The 19438-nt window shown below is 46.4% G+C and overlaps 2 protein-coding genes across 2 annotated transcripts in view; one reads left to right on the top strand and one right to left on the bottom strand.

Annotated features, from left to right (window-relative positions):
* The window catches only part of uqcc3 (ubiquinol-cytochrome c reductase complex assembly factor 3), a 187620-nt gene that overhangs the window by 145515 nt on the left and 22667 nt on the right, over positions 1 to 19438 (bottom strand). The window lies entirely within an intron of this gene.
* LOC122544465 (uncharacterized) overlaps positions 15007 to 19438 on the top strand; it is a 30219-nt gene continuing 25787 nt past the window's right edge. Inside the window, exon 1 of the mRNA XM_043683704.2 lies at positions 15007 to 15230. Within this exon, the coding sequence (XP_043539639.2) occupies positions 15050 to 15230 (181 nt within the window). The 5' untranslated portion in view covers positions 15007 to 15049. The remainder of the gene's footprint in view (positions 15231 to 19438) is intronic.

Genomic DNA, 19438 nt, shown 5'->3' on the forward strand with positions numbered 1-19438 from the left:
CCTTAGCACCACAACAGTTCAGTAATTCTGGGAATTTTAAATTCACTTCTGAATTATTACATGCAGTTACCACAGCCACTAGACCGTCATTATCATGCCAATGGTCTGCTAAACACATTAAGTGTCATATTTTTGAGGGTGAGGGTGGTATTTCCAAATGCACAGAGACGAATTTCACCCAGCTTCAGCCCAGTGCCCAGTGTTCATCTACATGAAGGGCCCCTGATGAAGGGTTTATGCCTAAAACATTGATTCTTCTGCTCCTCGGATGCTGCCTGACCAGTTGTGCTTTTCCAGCAACATACTCTCAGACCACTCCATCATGGTCTGACCGAGGCAATGGTCAGATAGCGCAATAACACAAAATTATTATCATGCCTACTCATCAACTCTATAGTCCAGACTAAGTGGTGTGAAATTGGGAAATAGCCCACATCAAATTAAAAAGAAAATATTTTATCAGAAGCAAAATTACATTTTAATTCTTCAATTACGAACCTGCTCCCTCTTATTAGAGAAAAATAAATTAGTTTTGAGTTTGTTTAACCATCAATAATTTGATAATAAATTACAATGACGTGAGCCTTGTGTCTTGATACATTCTCTCTTTATGTATCTATTATACTTATATATTCATTCACTCTTTTTGTTCTTCCTGTTTCTGTCAAACTGTCTCATTCCCTTGCCTTTCTCTTTGTTAACTTTGAGGAGAAAGTGAGGTCTGCAGATGCTGGAGATCAGAGCTGAAAATGTGTTGCTGGAACAGCGCAGCAGGTCAGGCAGCATCCAGGGAACAGGAGAATCGACGTTTCGGGCATAAGCCCTTCTTCAGGAACTGAAGAAGGGCTTATGCCCAAAACGTCAATTCTCCTGTTCCCTGGATGTTGCCTGACCTGCTGCGCTGTTCCAGCAACACATTTTCAGCTCTTTGTTAACTTTCACTTCCTCTCTCTGTTTCACTATCTTTATGAATCTCATTGGTTTCTTACTGCTCATTCTCTCTCTTTTGTTTTTTGTTCTCTTCCTCCCTGTCTCTGTGATTATATCTCATGCTGTAATTCTTATATCTAAGCCTCACGCAATCAGATAGTGAGCATTGTAAGTGCTGGGCTAGTTTCTGCATTCCATCACTCATTGTTGCTTGCTTCGCTGAGTGACTTCAAGGACTAGCTCTGAATTATATCTCCTGCCAGTTCCAAACAAGATGGTGAGCAAGCTGCACGTGACTCAGGCAATATTATAAAGCAGGATGACATTGTTTGTGTGAGTTTGTTTGAAAGTGAGCCTCAACTACAATACGTTAACATGATCCTGACTGCTGTCCGGCTCCATTCTTCCTCCTCACCATGACCCCTCCTGGAGATCCATTCCTTTCTCAGTAAGTATTATCATAAAGATTGATAGTGAATGCACATTCTCCCTCTGCTCCCCCTCTACCATTGCTCTGGCAAATCCAGCCTCCCACCCCAGGACCTCTCCTCCCTCTGATATCACATCCTACCTATCAGCAACAGATCTTCAGACAGTTAATACACTTGAAAAATGTGGGCTATTTGCTATTAATTGTAACCTTGAGTAGTCACGGTTTCCTTGCACTATCAGTGTCTCTGTAATCAGCAGCAGAAAGTACCACCTGGCTTCTGGTTATTAAAGACAGAAGTGAAAGATATAATAAGCTGTGATGGAGCTGCATGTGGCTGGGAGGTGTAGCATCTCCTGTTTGCAATCCAATAAAACAGGAATGGTAACAAGCAGAGAAGAAACAGCAACACCGTGTTTCTGAAACTCTCTGGAATGTAAAGAATGAAATATATAAAAATTTCATTGAGAGCTTGACAGGATTGATGCTGAGGGTCATATCCTCTGGCTAGAGAGACTGGAATGCAGGGGAGGAGAGAACAGTCTCAGAATAAGGGGACAATAATTTAGTAGAATTAGAATCCCTACAGTGTGGAAACAGGCCCTTCGGTCCAACAAGTCCACACCGACCCTCAGAAGAGTAACCCATGAAAACCCATTCCCATACATTTATCCCTGACTAATGCACCTCAGTTAAAAATCACACAACACCCAGTAATAGTCCAACAGATTTATTTGGAAGCACTAGCTTTCGGAGCGCTGCTCCTTCATCAGGTGATTGTACTGACAGGGAAGTCAAAAACAAGCAGGTCGAAGCCAAAACTGGAAATTAATGCAAAGGCTCAGTAGGTCGGGCAGCATCCATGAGGAGAAATCAGAGTTAACATTTCGAGTCTAGTGACCTTTCCTCAGAACTGATGGTAGCTAGGAAAAAGATTTTATGCAGACAATAGGATGAGGGGAGGGGGTAAGGAATAAATGATAAGTGGAGGTAGAGTTCAGAGAGACGAAATTGATTTGGATGTGAGCTTAAGAGGCACAGTTAGCAAGTTTGCAGATGACACCAAAATTGGGGTGTAGTGGACAGCGAAGAAAGTTACCTCAGATTACAACAGGATCTTGATCAGATGAGCCAATGGGCTGAGGAATGGCAGATGGAGTTTAATTTAGATAAATGCAAGGTGCTGCATTTTGGGAAAGCAAACCTCAGCAGGTCTTATACACTTAATAGTAAGGTCTTAGGGAGTTTTGCTGAACAAAGAGACCTTGGAGTGCAGGTTCATAGCTCTGTGAAAGTAGATTAGATTACTTACAGTGTGGAAACAGGCCCTTCGGGCTAACAAATCCACACCGACCCGCCGAAGCACACCCACCCAGACCCATTCCCCTACATTTACCCCTGCATCTAACACTACGGGCAATTTAGCATGGGCAATTCACCTAACCTGCATATTTTTGGACTGTGGGAGGAAACCGGAGCACCCGGCGGAAACCCACGCAGACACGGGGAGAACGTGCAAACTCCATACAGTCAGTCACCTGAGGTGGGAATTGAACCCGGGTCTCTGGTGCTGTGAGGCAGCAGTGCTAACCACTGTGCCACTGTGCCACCCACAAGTTGCAGGTAGGTAGGATAGTGAAGAAGGCATTTGGTATGCTTTCCTTTATTGGTCAGAGTATTGAGTACAGGAGTTGGGAGGTTATGTTGCGGCTGTACAGGACATTGGTTAGGCCACTGTTGGAATATTGTGTGCAATTCTGGTCTCCTTTCTATCGGAAAGATGTTGTGAAACATGAAAGGGTTCAGAAAAGATTTACAAGGATGTTGCCAGGGTGTGAGGATTTGAGCTATAGGGAGAGGTTAAATAAGCTAGGACTGTTTTCCCTGGAGCATTGGAGGATGAGGGGTGGCCTTATAGAGGTTTATAAAATCATGAGGGGAATGGATAGGGTAAATAGACAAAGTCATTTCCCTCGGGTGGGGGAGTCCAGAAATAGAGGGCATAGATTTACTGTGAGAGGGGAAAGATATAAATGAGACCTAAGGGGCAACATTTTCATGAGGAGGGTGGTACGTGTATGGAATGGGCTGCCAAAGGAAGTGGTGGAGGCCGGTACAATTGCAACATTTAAGAGGCATTTGGATGGGTATATGAATAGGAAGGGTTTGGAGGGATATGGGCCGGGTGCTGGCAGGTGGGACTAGATTGGGTTGGGATATCTGGTCGGCATGGACGGGTTGGACCAAAGGGGTTCTGGATTAGTGGTGCTGGAAGAGCACAGCAGTTCAGCCAGCATCCAAGGAGCTTCAAAATCGACGTTTCGGGCAAAAGCCCTTCATCAAGGATAAAGCAAGGGTCTGTTTCTGTCCTGTACATCTCTATGATTCTATAACAGTTGGACAGACAAATGAATAGATAACAATCAGTCTGAGAGAATGAATAGCCACTAATGAGGACAGTTAGTGGCTAACAATGGGCTGTGTGTAATAGCAAACCAGGTAATAACAAGGCCTGGAGAGAAGGTTAGATGTGACTTTTTGAAATGACTGGCAGGAAGGGAAAGGTGGTGGGGTTGCATTATTGGTACAGGGTAAAGTAAGCACAACAGCAAGAAATGTTCTTGAATTAGTTATACTCAAAACTGAGTCCGGAAGACTAGAGTTCCCAAGCGGAAAAATGAAATGCTGTTCTTCCAGCTTGTACTGAGCTTCGCTGGAGCACTGCAGCAAGCCTGAGACAGAGGTGTTGGCCAGGGAACAGATGGTGTGTTGAAGTGGCAGGCAACTGGAAGCTCAGGGTCTTTTTTGCAGACAGAACGTATGCGTTCTGTGAAGCGGTCACCCAGTCTGCGCTTCGTTTCCCCAATGTAGAGGAGACCACATTGTGAATCACTATGATCTTGTACTATAAATTCTGTGTCTTATGACCTTGCCCCTGATAAAGGAGCAGTGCTCTGAAAGCTAGTGCTTCCAAATAAACCTGTTGGTCTATAACCTGGTGTTGGATGATTTTTAACTTTGTCCATCCTAGTCCAACACTGGCACCTCCTCATCACAGTCATAAGTCAGTTAGCTTCATGTCTGTTACTAGGTAAATGATTAGATTAGATTCCCTACAGTATGGCCCAACAAGTCCACACCGACCCTCCGAATAGCAACCCACCCAGACCCATTCCCCTACATTCACCCCTGACTAATGCACCTAACACTACGGGCAATTTAGCACATCTTTGGACTGTGGGAGGAAACCGGAGCACCAGGAGGAAACCCACGCAGACACGGGGAGAATGTGCAAACTCCACTCAGGCAGTTGCCCAAGGTGGGAATTGAACCCGGGTCCCTGGTGCTGTGAGGCAGCAGTGCTAACCACTGTGCCACCATGCCACCCCGTTAAGTGTTAAAGTCTATAACACAGCATTATTTGGAAATACATTCTGTGACAAAGCAGAGTCAACATGGCTTCATGAAGGTGAATCATGTCAAACAAATTTATTAGAATTGTTTGAGGAAGTAACAGGCAGGATAGATATAGGGGAAGCAGTAGACATGATATATTTGGATTTTCAAAAGCATTCAATAAGGTACCAAACATAAGGCTACTTAATAAGAGTCCGTGATGTTAGGGTAGTATATTAGCATGGATAGAGGATTAGCTAATTAATAAAAGACAGAAAATCAGGATAAAAGGAGCATTTTCGAGATGGCACCCTTTAACTAGAGGAATGCTACAGGGATCAGTGGGGGGTCCACAATCAGTTACAATATGTATTAAGCATTTGGATGAGGGAAATGACTGTCCTATTGTGGATGGCAGAAAAATTGGTGGAAAGGCAAGTGCTGAGAATGACACAAAGAGTTTTCAAATGGATACAGACAGCACTTGAGCAAAACCTTGACAGATGGAATATAACATGGGAAAATGGCAAGAAGAATAGACAATCTGAAGATTATTTAAATGGGGGAAGACTGCAGAAAGCTGCAGTACAGATGAACGTAGAAACAGGAAAAGTCCATTCAGTCCATTGAGCCAGCTCTGGCATTCAATATGATCATGGCTGATTGAACATGATCATATGCCTTTTGCCCACCCTATCCTTGAAACCATGACTCTGTGTGCCACTGGTAATCTATCAACCTCGACCTTAAATATACCAGCCCTCTGTAGTAGGGAATTCCAAAGATTCACAACCTTCTGAGTAAACATTATTTTCCTCACCTTGGACCAAAGTGACATTTGTCTTATTTTTAAATCTAGATTTGCCAAACATCTTACCTGCATCTACTTTGTCCATCCCTTTTAAGTATTTTGTAAGTTTCAATAAGATCACCTTCTTTGAAACTCTCAAGAGGATTTTGGGTTTGTCTTACATGAATCAGGAATCTAGTAGGTAATAGGGAAGGCAAATGGAATGTTGACCTTTATTTGAAAGAAAAAGGAGTATAAAAGTAGGGATGCTTTGCTAAAAATAAACAAGACATTATTTGGACCACATCTGGAATACTGTGGATAGTTTTGGTCCCCTGATCTAAGGGAAGATTGACTGGTATTTCAGGCATTCCAGAGTAATATAAAAATTTAGGAGCAGGAGCAGTCCATTCAACCCTTCAAATCTGCTCCACCATTCACTATGATCATGCTGACCATCCAACTCAGTCCCCTGTTCCTGCTTTCTCCTCATCCCCGTTGCTGCCTTCAGCAGGTTCAATCAGCTGATCCCAAGAATGGAAAGTATTATTTAAATTGTGATAGATTGGGAAAGGTTGACGTACAGAGACCTAGTTGTCTTTGTACACCAGCCACCAAAACCAAATATGTTGCTGCAACGAGAAGTTCAGAAGGCAAATTGTGTGTTGGTCTTCATTGCAAGAGAGTTTGATGAAAGGACAAAGAAAGTCTTATTGCAACTGTACAGGGCCTTGGTGAACATAGAACATACAGTCATAGAGATGCACAGCATGGAAACAGACCCTTCCGTCCAACCCGTCCATGCCGACCAGATATCCCAACCCAATCTAGTCCCACCTGCCAGCACCCGGCCCATATCCCTCCAAACCCTTCCTATTCATATACCCTTCCAGATGCCTTTTAAATGTTGCAATTGCACCAATCTTCACCATGTGCTCTGGCAGCTCATTCCACACATGTACCACCCTCTGAGTGAAAAAGTTGCCCCTTAGGTCTCTTTTATATCTTTGCCCTCTCACCTTAAACCTACGTCCTGTAGTTCTGGACTTCCCCACCCCAGGGAAAAGACCATGTCTATTTACCCTACCCATGCCCTTCATGATTTTATAAACTTCTATAAGGTCACCCCTCCGCCTCCGACGCTGCAGGGAAAACAGCCCCAGCCTGTTCAGCCTCTCCCTGTAGCTCAGATCCTCCAACCCTGGCAACATCCTTGAAAATCTTTTCTGAACCCTTTCAAGTTTCACAACATCCTTCTGATAGGAAGGAGACCAGAATTGCACGCAATATTCCAAAAGTGGCCTAACCAGTGTCCTGTACAGCCGCAACATGACCTCCCAACTCCTGTACTCAATACTCTGACCAAGAAAGGAAAGTATGCCAAATGCCTTTTTCACTATCCTATCTACCTGCAACTCTACTTTCAAGGAGCTATGAATCTTCACTCCAAGGTCTCTTTGTTCAGCAACACTCCTTAGGACTTTACCATTAAGTGTATAAATCCTGCTCTGATTTGCAGCACCTCTCGTTTATGTAAATTAAACTCTATCTGCCAGTCAAGATTAGAGTGGTGCTGGAAAAGCACAGAAGGTCAGACAGCATCTGAGAAGCAGGAAAATCAATGTTTCAGGCAGGGGACCTTCATCATTCCTAATCTTGTCTCTGATCTCCAGCACCAGGGAATCTAATCCTATCTAATCTAATCTGCAGTCCTCACTTTCTCCATCTGCCAGTCCTCAGCCCATTGGCCATCTGATCAAGATCCCATTGTAATCTGAGGTAATCTTCTTTGCTGTGGCACCATGTTAGCCAACCTCCAGTCTTCCGGCACCACATCTGTGACTATCGATGAACTTCTAGTTGCACCAACAATCACTTCCCTAGTTTTCCACAGAGTTTTAGGGTACACCTGATCAGGTGCTGGGGATTTATCCACTTTTATGTGTTTGAAGACATCCAGCACCTCCTCCTCTGTAATATGGACATTCTTCAAGATGTCGCCATCTATTTCCCCACATTCTATATCTTCCATGTGCTTTTCCACAATAAACACTGATGCAAAACCCTTGTTTAGTTTCTTCCCATCTCCTGCCGCTCCATACAAAGGCCACCTTGCTGATCTTTGAGGGGCCCTATTCTCTCCCTAGTTACCCTTTTGTCCTTAACATATTTGTAAAAATCCTTTCGATTGTCCTTAACACTATTTACCAAAGCTATCCCATGTCCCCCCTTTTGCCCTCCTGATTTTCCTCTTAAATATACACCTACTGCCTTTATACTCTCCTAAGGATTCACTCGATCTGTCCTGTCTATACCTGACATACGCTTCCTTCTGTTTCTTACATCCCTTTTTTATTTCTCAGTTCCACTCAAATAACTTCCGTGAATGTAGGTTTGGGAATATCTTCCCTCAGTACAGCTGTAATGCTGTCCCTTATCAAAAACGCCACTCCTCCTTCTCTCTTGCCTCGCTTTCTGTTCTTCCTGTCGCATTTGTAATAGAACAGTACAGTACAGTGCAGGTCCTTCAGCCCTCAACGTTGTGCCGACCTTTTATCCTACTCTAAGATCAAACTACCTTTCATTTTACTATCATCCATGTGCCTTTCCAAGAGTCGCTTAAATGTCCCCAATATATCTGACTCTACTACCACTGCTGCAGTGTGATCCACGCACCCACCACTCTGTGTAAAGAAGCTCCCTCTGACATCTCCCCTAAACCTTTCTCCAATCACCTCACAATTATGCCCCCTCAAGATAGCCATTTCCACCATGGGAAAAAAGTCTCTAGCCATCCATTCTATCTATGCCTCTCATCATCTTGCACACCTCTTTAAAGTCACCTCTCATCCTCCTTCGCTCCAATGAGAAAAGCCCTAGCACCCTCAACCTTTCTTCATAAGACATGCCCTCCAGCATCCTGGTAAATCTCATCTGCACCATCTCTAAAGTTTCCACATCCTTCCTATAATGAGGCGACCAGAACTGAACACAATATTCCAAGTGTGGTCTAGCCAGGGCTTTGTAGAGCTGCAGCATAATCTCGCGGCTCTTAAACTCAATCCCCCTGCTAATGAAAGCCAACACACCATATGCCTTCTTCACAACCCTATCAACTTAGGTGGTAACTTTGAGGGATCTATTATTGTGGACCCCAAGGTCTCTCTGTTCCTCCACACTGCCAAGAATCCTGCCTTTAACCCTGTAATCTGCACTTAAATTTGACCTTCCAAAATGCATCACTTCACACTTTTCCAGGTTGAACTCCATCTGCCACTTCTCAGCCCAGCTCTGCATCCTGTCAATGTTCCATTACAGCCTACAACAGCCCTCCACACTATCCACAACTCCACCAACCTTTGTGTCATCGGCAAGCTTACTAACCCACATCTAAGTAATTTATAAAAATCATAAAGAGCAGAGGTCCCAGAACAGATCCCTGTACAACACCACTGGTGACCAAGCTCCAGGCTGAATACTTTCCATCTACTATCACCACCCTGTGTCTTCTATGGGCCAGCCAATTCTGTATCCAGACAGCCAGGTTTCCCTGTATGCCATGCCTCCTTACTTTCTGAATGAGCCTACCATGGGGAAACCTTAACAAATGCCTTGCTAAAATCCATGCACACCACATCCACTGCTCTACCTTCATCAATGTGTTTTGTCACATCCTCAAAGAATTCAATAAGGTTTATGAGGCATGACCTGCCTTCAGAAAGCCATGTTGACTATTTTTAATCAAACAATCCTTTTCCAAATAATCATAAATCCTGTTTGTCAGAATTCTCTCCAATAATTTGCCCACAACCGACGGAAGGTTAACAGGCTATCCCAATTCCCTTTCTTGAACAAGGGAATAACATTTGCCACCCTCCAATCATCTGGTACTACTCCAGTGGATAGTGAGGACACAAAGATCATTGCCAAAGTCGCAGCAATGTCTTCTCTCGCTTCCTGTAGTAAACCTTGGGTATATCCCATCTATCCTCATGTTTTTCAAAATTTCCAGCACCCAAAATTTTAAGGTGAAACCACACCTGGAGTATTGTGTAGAACTTGGTCCCCCTATACAAGAAAGGATAGACTTCCCATACAGGAAGTGTACCAAAGGTTTATTAGACTGATGCATGGAAGGATAGGATTGTCATATGAGGAGAGATTGCTTTAACTGGGCCTGTGTTCACTGGAGTTTAGAAAAATGAGAGGTAATCTTGAAATGTGCAAAATTCTGAGAGGGCTATACAGACTGGATGAGGGTGATGTTCCCTTGGCCAGAGTGTCCAGAACAAAGGGTCACAGTTTAAGGACAGAGGGTAGGTCAATTTGGACTGAGATGAGGAGAAATATATTCACTCAAAGGATGGTGAGCCTGTGGAATTCTCTACCGTAGAAGGTTGTAGAGACCAAGTAAATGAATATATTTAAGAAAGAAATAGATTTCTACAAATTTTGGCATGCCTGTCTTCATTGGTCAGAGCACTGAGTACAGGAGTTGGGATGTCATGTTATGGTTGTAAAAGACATTGGTAAGGCCATATTTAGAGTACTGCGTTCAATTCTAGTCCCCCTGCTATTGGAACAATCTTACTAAACTGGAGAGGATGCAAAAAAAAAGATTTACAAAGCTACTACCAAGACTGAAAGTTTTGAGTTATAAGAAGAGATAGGATAGGCTGTGACTTTTCGCCCACTGTGAGAGGAGGCTGAGGGTGACCTTGTAGAGGTTTAGAAAATCCTGAGGAACATAGATAAGGTGAATAGCCAAGGTCTTTTCCCAGGGTAGGGGAGTCCAAAACTAGAAGACATGGGTTTAAGGTCAGAGGGTGAAGATTTAAAAAGGACCTGAGGGGCAACTTTTTCACACACAACCTGGTGTGTATATGGAACAAGCTGCTAAAGGAAGTGGTAGAAGCAGGTACAATTACAACATTTAAAAGACATTTGGACAGGTACATGAATAGGAAAAGTTTTGAGAGGTATGGACCAAATGCAGGCAAATGGGACTAGTTCGGTTTAGGAAACCCAATCAGCATGGGTCAAAGGGTCTCTTTTTGTGCTAAATGACTCTATGACATTGCTGTGGGTCTGCAGTCACATGTAGACCAGACCAGGTAAGGATGGCAGATTCATTCCCTAGAGGACAGTAGTGAACCAGGTGGATTTCACCAACAATTGACAATGGATTCCTGGTCATAGTTACACTTGATTCCAGATTGTTATTGAATTCAAATTCGACCATTTGCCCTGGTGGGATTCAAACCTGTGTCCCCAGAATATTACCCGGATCTCTGGGTTAACAGTTCACCGATAATGCACTAGGGCCATCATCCCCCACTTCACGGGTCTGCCACACATTATTCCACTGGTAAGGTTAAGCTGTGTGTTACTTGACCCTATACTCTAACAGGCATTGATATCTTCTCATTAACCTGTTTGGAGATGTTATTACACACCTCTGGAGCATGTGAGACTTGAATGTGGGCCTCCCGGCTCAGAGGTTCAGACACCACCACTGCAAGAGAGTTCCCTTAACCAAGCATATCCTGAGGTCAGTTAAAGTCTACAGCTGGGGGTTAGAAATTGAAAGTGAGAAATTGAAACAGAGGGTCAGGAAACAGCAGGTAGTGACTGGCCTTTATTATCTGTTTTTAATATTGAAACAATTAAAATGTGACATCTGGAATGTAGCTAATTAAAGAATAATACGTCCAGAAGCAGATTTTTTCATGGTGATGCTCATGTGATTTATAGTTAAGGTGTCAGTTGGGAATTATGCCACTAGTCAGCGTGTTAGTCTGAAACTCATAGGGCTTGATGCATGTAAGTATTTTACTAATGAATCTCACCACCAAAGCTCGGGTAAGGAGTCATCTGTGATTGTCTGAAGAATCACAATGATACTTCACATCTGTTGGAAGGCATGCAGTTGTGGCTGGTCAGTCATGCACCAGTAATTCCTTATTAAGTTTTTATTTCCAGATCAAAAGCAAAGAATTGCCTGCCTTTTCTTTTTTAGTCATACAGTCATAGAGATGTACAGCACGGAAACAGACCCTTCGGTCCCACCCATCCATGCCGACCAGATATCCCAACCCAATCTAGTCCCACCTGCCAGCACCCGGCCCATGTCCCTCCAAACCCTTCCTATTCATATACCCATCCAAATGCCTCTTAAATGTTGCAATTGTGCCAGCCTCCACCACATCCTCTGGCAGCTCATTCCATACACGTACCACCCTCTGCGTGAAAAAGTTGCCCCTTAGGTCTCTTTTATACCTTTCCCCTCTCACCCTAAACCTATGCTCTCTCGGTCTGGACTCCCTCACCCAGGGAAAAGACTTTGTCTATTTATCATATCCATGCCCCTCATAATTTTGTAAGCTTCTATAAGGTCACCCCTCAGCCTCCGATGCTCCAGGGAAAACAGCCCCAGCCTGTTCAAATCCTCCAACCCTGGCAACATCCTTGTAAATCTTTTCTGAACCCTTTCAAGTTTCACAACATCTTTCCGATAGGAAGGAGACCAGAATTGCACACAATATTCCAACAGTGGCCTAACCAATGTCCTGTACAGCCGTAACATGACCTCCCAACTCCTGTACTCAATACTCTGACCAATAAAAGAAAACATACCAAATGTTTTTTAAAGGACAGGTTGCTTTATAGCCAAGTGTGATATCTGGATAGTCTTGAATTGGAGATGCCGGTGTTGGATTGGGGTGTACAAAGTTAAAAATAACACAACACCCCAGTTTCATTACAGTTTCTACCTTACTGTTGTTAGAATACGGAATGGACTCACAAACTTTTAACATTTGCCTGTACCTGTGTTTTTGTTTTTGTTGCTGTTTACCTATTATTTACTTGTCTGTGCTACTTCACTCTGTGATCTGCCTGTATTGCTCGCAAGACAAAGCTTTTCACTGTCCCTCAGTACACGTGACAATAAATTCAATTCATTTCAGTTCATTTCAACACCAGGTTATAGTCCAACAGGTTTATTTGGAAGCACTAGCTTTCAGAGTGCTGCTCCTTCATCAGGTGGCTGCTCTGAAAGCTAGTGCCTCCAAATAAACCTGCTGGACAATAAGCTGGTGTTGTGTGATTTTTAACTTTATCTGGATAGTGATAGACTAGATTATTTTATGTGGAGCAAGCTAAATGAATTCTCAGAGCATTGCAAGCAGAGTTATGACCGAACACAGCCCTTAGGTGGTGGGATTTTATTTTGACTACAAAGATTATTTAAGTCCTCATTTTGAAATCAGACATTGTTCTAATTTTTATATTCCATTTAAAAGTTGTATGTTATGTTATAGATACGTAGTGTAAACTTCTGAAAGGAGTTTGTTATAACCATTCTGTGCAGTTTCCCAAAAACACTATTCACATGGGAGCCCCTGTATCTAACAAGTTGGTAGGTTTAAATCACTTGTGACTTCAACTTTTAGACTGGAACTGCAGATAACATAGAGTCATAGAGATGTACAGCATAGAATCAGACCCTTCAGTCCAATTCGTCCATGCCGACCAGATATCCCAACCTAATCTAGTCCCACTTGCCAGCATCTCTCCAAACCCTTCTTATTCATATAGCCATCTAGATGCCTTTTGAATGCTGCAATTGTACTAGCCTCCACCATTTTCTCAGGCAGCATCTTTCTGGAATTTTCATACTCTTGAGCTTCAATGTACTTAACCTTAAGTAACCTCTTCAGGGTTTTATCTCAACACTTATGGTCTGGGACTAACACAAATCTTTACTCTAAGGTAACATAGCTCATTGTGTATCCTTCCCTTACACAGTATCCCATTTCAAGGACTTCACAGAACTGCTCAAAAGTCAAAGTAAAAACTGAGACACAAAAGTGTCCCTCTTTAAGCTATGTGTGTCTTCCCTAAAGTTAAAATACCCAAGTTCCAGAATACTCTGACAAACATACTGTTATTTATCTTGTTGGATCACTAAATGATTGAAAATAAGCATAAAGTTCATAATTGGTATATTAAACCAAACACTGTAAAGTGGGATCTCAAAAACTTTTTAAATGAAATCTCCATTGCTACAAAATGACTGCAAGTAAATTATTAACTTTAGACAGACAGAAAACCCACTGGTTACTAACTCAAAAACAAGACATCTAGTTACATCACACACCATCTTGGACGAAGCAGCCTGTTTGATTGACACCATATCCATAAACATATGGTGCTTGGAGCAGCAGTATGTACCACCAGGTGCACTACAGAAATTCACTAAGGTTCCTTAGGAAGCACCTTCCAAACCTAGAACTACTACCATCTAGAAGGACGTGGGTTGCAAATAAACTTGCAAAACCTGTGCAAGTTCCCCTCCAAGCCACTCACCATACTGACTTGGAAATATTCACTGTTTCTTCAGTGTCGCTGGATCAAAATCCTGGAACTCTCTCCCTTATAGCATTGGGGGTTTCCCTCCATAAAACACATGGCAATAGTTCAAGAAGGCAACTCACCACCATCTTTCTCAGGGCAACACAGGATGGCGGTAAGTACTGGCCCAGCTAGTGTTACACATGGTGTTTTTTTTATAAAATCATCAGTATTTGCACCAATAAAGACAGAGAATTAAAATTATATTTTAATTGGAGAGCCTCTCTTAAGCCTTACACCTTAAGACATTCCACTGTTCAGGTCAAACGGCTCCTCTTGTGGAGCGGTCTGCATTATCTACATTGAAAATGTAGTGTGTAGTTAGCTTTACAACAAAATGCCTGTTTGGAGAGGGAGATTAGATAGGCAACGTCTGCATCGAGATTCTGGCAGTTCACCAATTCTTCAGTCTTAAAATGAAATTCACCATAAACATAAATTGGGATAAGGAAAATAAACTTGCCAAAATTCAAATATTTGTGAATATCTAAACTCCCCTGTGGTGCATCATTTTTAGTTTCTGTCGTGAGACAGAGTACTGACCTTTCCCCTGGCATCTGGTCAATCTCAGAATCAGGAAAGGGGTCATAGATCAAAGGTCAACACTATACACAAATAGCGATCTATTATTGTACAGCTCTTTGTAAATCAGCTCCAAGTAACAGCAGCTATTTCTACCCAGTTGGCTGAGTACCAGCTTGAAGCCCCAGAGTAACGTAGTCACTGGCTTTGCAGTCCTGCCTGCCTCCTGACATTTATTAAAGGTTGCTGGTATACATTTGTAACGACCCACACCGTTAAATAGTCCAATTCATGAAGACCCAATGTGTCACACACCGCAAACAGCTGCCAAATCCCTTCTCCCTGGCACCTCTTTCCATCCTCCCCTTCTCTCCACCATCTTCATCCCTCTCTCTTTCACACTGTCCATCTTTCCTCGACACACACAACCCCTTATCTCCTCTGTCCCTGATTGCTGACTTCCAGTGAGTCGATGTCAGTCCCACAGCGAGGGGCTGGGCGTTTGCTGGCGGAGAGAGAAGACGGTGTGTCCTTACGGGATCTGATGCTGACCATTGCTTTAAACGATGCTTCGAAGTGCTCGACACATGTCACTCTGCTTTGTCACATGGCGTGTGAGCCAATGCTCCTCCTGCTTCCTCTCAGACAGAGGGGTGTCCGTGTCCTCTTGCTGTTGCTGCTGCTGCTGTCTGTCTGTCCATCCAGCCGCCTGCCTGGAGCTCCGCACTGTCACTGTATCCCCCTGCGGTGAGTTCATTGGGACAGGGGACAAAGCCGAGAGTGCAGCCTGGAAAGGCTGGCACTGGGTCCGGCACCAGGCTCGGGCTCGGCATGATGTGGACTGAGCGGCTGCATTCTCCACACTTTCAGGGAGACCGACTGCAGAGGCTTTGGGGAGGGGAGGGCAGGAGAGAGAGATGAGTTCCTCAAGTCCTGGGGCCAGTTCACCCTAATCTATGTGGACCCTTGGGTGGCTGGGTGGTCCGAGTCGGTTAGGGCACCCGCTTTGTTGGGGCAGTTTGTGGATGGTGTCTGTGTGGGGGAGGATCGGTCCCTGGGACAGACAGGGAACCAAAAATACCATCACATGCACAATAGCTGCTCCTTTTCATTCTGCTGTCTTTGTCTCTCTCTCTCTCTTTCTCTTCCTGTCTCATTGTTTTGCAGAAAAGAAAGTTTCAGTTTTGGGTGGTTTGGGCTCAATGCTTTCTGTTTATGGCTCTGTCTAACTGTCTGTCAGTCTGTCTCTCTCTGAGTACCCCGGGCACCCACTCTGTGTCTCCACTCTGTCCCAACACCTCTCACCGTACCTCATTCATCAATGCGGACCAACAACTCGCTCCCATCTTCACTGACCGACTGACTTCCTCTTTCAAACCAGTCGCTTCGTTTCTCTCACCTCGGAAGCCTGTTTCCCGGAAAGTCAAAGCTGTCTTTAACCTGTACACTGCGAGGCTGTCACAACACATCAGATGTGAGAAGGTCCAAATGAGACCCCCAGGACAGAGCCCCTCTTCCCCAAACCTCCTCTCCCACTGTCCCCGGGACAGACCCCCTCTTCCCCAAACCACCCCTGCGACTGCCCCCGGGACAGACCCCCTCTTCCCCAAACCTCCCCTCCCACTGCCCCCGGGACAGACCCCCTCTTCCCCTAACCACCCTCCCCTCCCACTGACCCCGGGACAGACCCCCTCTTCCCCAAAACTCCCCTCCCACTGCCTCCAGGACAGACCCCTTCTTCCCCAAACCATCCCTCCCACTGCCCCCAGGACAGAGCCCCTCTTCCCCAAACCATCCCTCCCACTGCCCCCAGGACAGAGCCCCTCTTCCCCAAACCATCCCTCCCACTGCCCCCAGGACAGAGCCCCTCTTCCCCAAACCATCCCTCCCACTGCCCCCAGGAAGGAGCACCTCTTCCCCAAACCACCCTCCCACTGCCCCCAGGACAGACCCCCTCTTTCCCAAACCTCCCCTCCCCTCCCACTGACACGGGACAGACCCCCTCTTCCCCAAACCTCCCATCCCACTGCCTCCAGGACAGACCCCCTCTTCCTCAAACCATCCCTCCCACTGCTCCCAGGACAGAGCCCCTCTTCCCCAAACCATCTCTCCCACTGCCCCCAGGACAGACCCCCTCTTCCCCAAACCATCCCTCCCACTGCCCCCAGGACAGACCCCCTCTTCCCCAAATCACCCCTCCCACTGCCCCTGGGACAGACCCCTCTTCCCCAAACCAACCCCTCCCACTGACCCCCGGGACAGACCCCCTCTTCACCAAACCACCCCTCCCACTGCCTCCGGCACGGAGCCACTCTTCCCCAAACCACCCTCCCACTGCCTCCAGGACAGACCCCCTCTTCCCCAAACCTCCCCTCCCACTGCCCCCAGGACAGACCCCCTCTTCCCCAAACCACCCCTCCCACTGTCCCCAGGACAGACCCCCTCTTCCCCAAACCACCCCCTTCCACTGACACCCAGGACAGACCCCCTCTTTCCAAACCACCCTCGCACTGCCCCCAGGACAGACCCCTCTTCAACAAACCACCCTCCCCCTGCCCCAGGACCGACCCCCTCTTCCCAAAACTACCTCTCTCACTGCTCCCAGGACAGACCCCCTCTTCCCCAAACCACCCCTCCCACTGCCCCCAGAACAGAACCCCTCTTCCCCAAACCTGCTCCCCTCCCACTGCCCCCAGGACAGACCCCCTCTTCCCCAAACCACCCCTACCACTGCCCCCAGGATAGACCCCCTCTTCCCCAAATCATCCCTCCCACTGCCCCCAGTACAGACCCCTCTTCAACAAACCACCCTCCCCCTGCCCCAGGACCGACCCCCTCTTCCCAAAACTACCCTTCCCACTGCTCACCCTTCCCACTGCTCCCAGGACAGACGCCCTCTTCCCCAAACCACCCCTCCCACTGACCCAGAACAGAACCTCTCTTCCCCAAACCTGCTCCCCTCCCACTGCCCTCAGGACAGACCCCCTCTTCCCCAAACCACCCCTCCCACTGCCCCCAGGATAGACCCCCTCTTCCCCAAATCACCCCTCCCACTGCCCCCAGGACAGACCCCTCTTCAACAAACCACCCCTCCCACTGACACCCGGGACAGACCCCTCTTCAACAAACCACCCTCCCCCTGCCCCAGGACCGACCCCTCTTCCCCAAACTACCCCTCCCACTGCTCCCAGGACAGACCCCCTCTTTTCCAAACCACCCCTCCCACTGGCCCCAGGACAGACTCCCTCTTTCCCAAACCACCCTCCCACTGTCCCCGGGACAGACCCCCTCTTCCCCAAACCACCCCTCCCACTGCCCCAAGGATAGACCCCCTCTTCCCCAAACCACTCCTCCCACTGCCCCCAGGACAGAGCCCCTCTTCCCCAAACCACCCTCCCCCTGGGACAGACTCCCTCTTCCCCAAACCACCCTCCCACTGCCTCCAGGACAGACCCCCTCTTCCCCAAACCACTCCTCCCACTGCCCCCAGGACAGAGCCCCTCTTCCCCAAACCACCCCCTCCCACTGCCCCCCGGGACAGAACCCCTCTTCCCCAAACTACCCTCCCCCTGCCCCCTGGGACAGGCTCCCTCTTCCCCAAACCACCCTCCCACTGCCCCCAGGACAGACCCCCCTCTTCCCCAAACCACCTCTCCCACTGCCTCCAGGACAGACCCCCTCTTCCCCAAACCACCCCTCTCACTGACCCTAGGACAGAGCTTCTCTTCCCCAAACCCCCTCCCGCACTGACCCCTTGTCCTCAAATACCACACCCCCGCTGCCCCCAACTCCCACCACTCCCCCACGGCCCCACCCCGTGACAGATCCCCCACTTCCCCACAACACCCCTCCCCACTGACCTCCGGGACAGACCCCCTCATCCCCAAACACCACACCTCCATTGCCCCCAGGACAGACTAAGTGTACAACTTAATACCAGGGGTTGGAATATGAGTTTGTCTACTAGGGTTTGCAATGTCTCTCAGCACATGTGCCATGTTTATCAAATACCTTTTTATGTTATAATCATAGCATCATTAACAAGGGCGGGAGTAGGCCATTCAGCCCCTTGAGCCTGCTCTGCAATCAACAATGATCTTTACCCCAAAAAATCTTAAATCCCTTGGCAGTTAAATTTTTCTAGCTCAGCCTGAATAAATCACATGACCCAGCCACCACTGCTGTCGAAGCAAGTATTATTACAATGAAACTTCCCCAAACACTTTTCAAAAGACTATTTAAAACAATGTCTGGGAACCCAGGCACAAAACAAAATATAGGGTTTGATTGAGGTGACAGAGATAGGGAGGGGGTGTAGGGGCTGGAGGAGCATACAGAAATCGGGAGGGGGTGTAGGGCTGGAGGAGATGACAGAGATAGGGAGGGCTGTAGGATCTGGAGGAGGGTAGAGATATAGGGAAAGGGTGGAGGGGCTGGATGGGGTGACAGAGATAGGGAGGGGCATAGGTGCTGGAGGAGGTGACTGATATAATAGGGGTGGGGTGTAGATGCTGGAGGAGATGACTGAGATTGGACGGTGGGTTGCAGGGGGCCGGAGGTATCACTGATGTTGGGCATGTTGTTGAGGCTAAGAACATGGATGAGAAATTTAAAATCAACACATTGCTTGACTGGTAGATAATGTGGTGAACAAGTACTGAAGTGATTGATGAACTGAATATGTTGTGAGATAATACATAAACTGTACAGTTGTAGCTGACCTCAAATGTATGTAAGATTGTATTCCAGAGATCATCCAGGGTGTGTGTTAGAATAGATGATTGTTGAAGGAATGAAATGTGGTGAGACATTGCTGTGTCCGGGTGATGTTCTGAAGGTGGGAAAAGAAAATCTTAGTGACACCCAAATATAACATCATCTCAGGGTCAAGGGTAACATTGAGGTGGGAAACAAATTGGCTTCACCTCAGACTGTTGCCAGGAAGAGGAATGAAA

The sequence above is a fragment of the Chiloscyllium plagiosum genome, unplaced genomic scaffold (assembly GCF_037043375.1).
Source record: "Chiloscyllium plagiosum isolate Xiang-an unplaced genomic scaffold, Cpla_swu_hap1 HiC_scaffold_46, whole genome shotgun sequence".
Classification (NCBI taxonomy): domain Eukaryota; kingdom Metazoa; phylum Chordata; class Chondrichthyes; order Orectolobiformes; family Hemiscylliidae; genus Chiloscyllium; species Chiloscyllium plagiosum.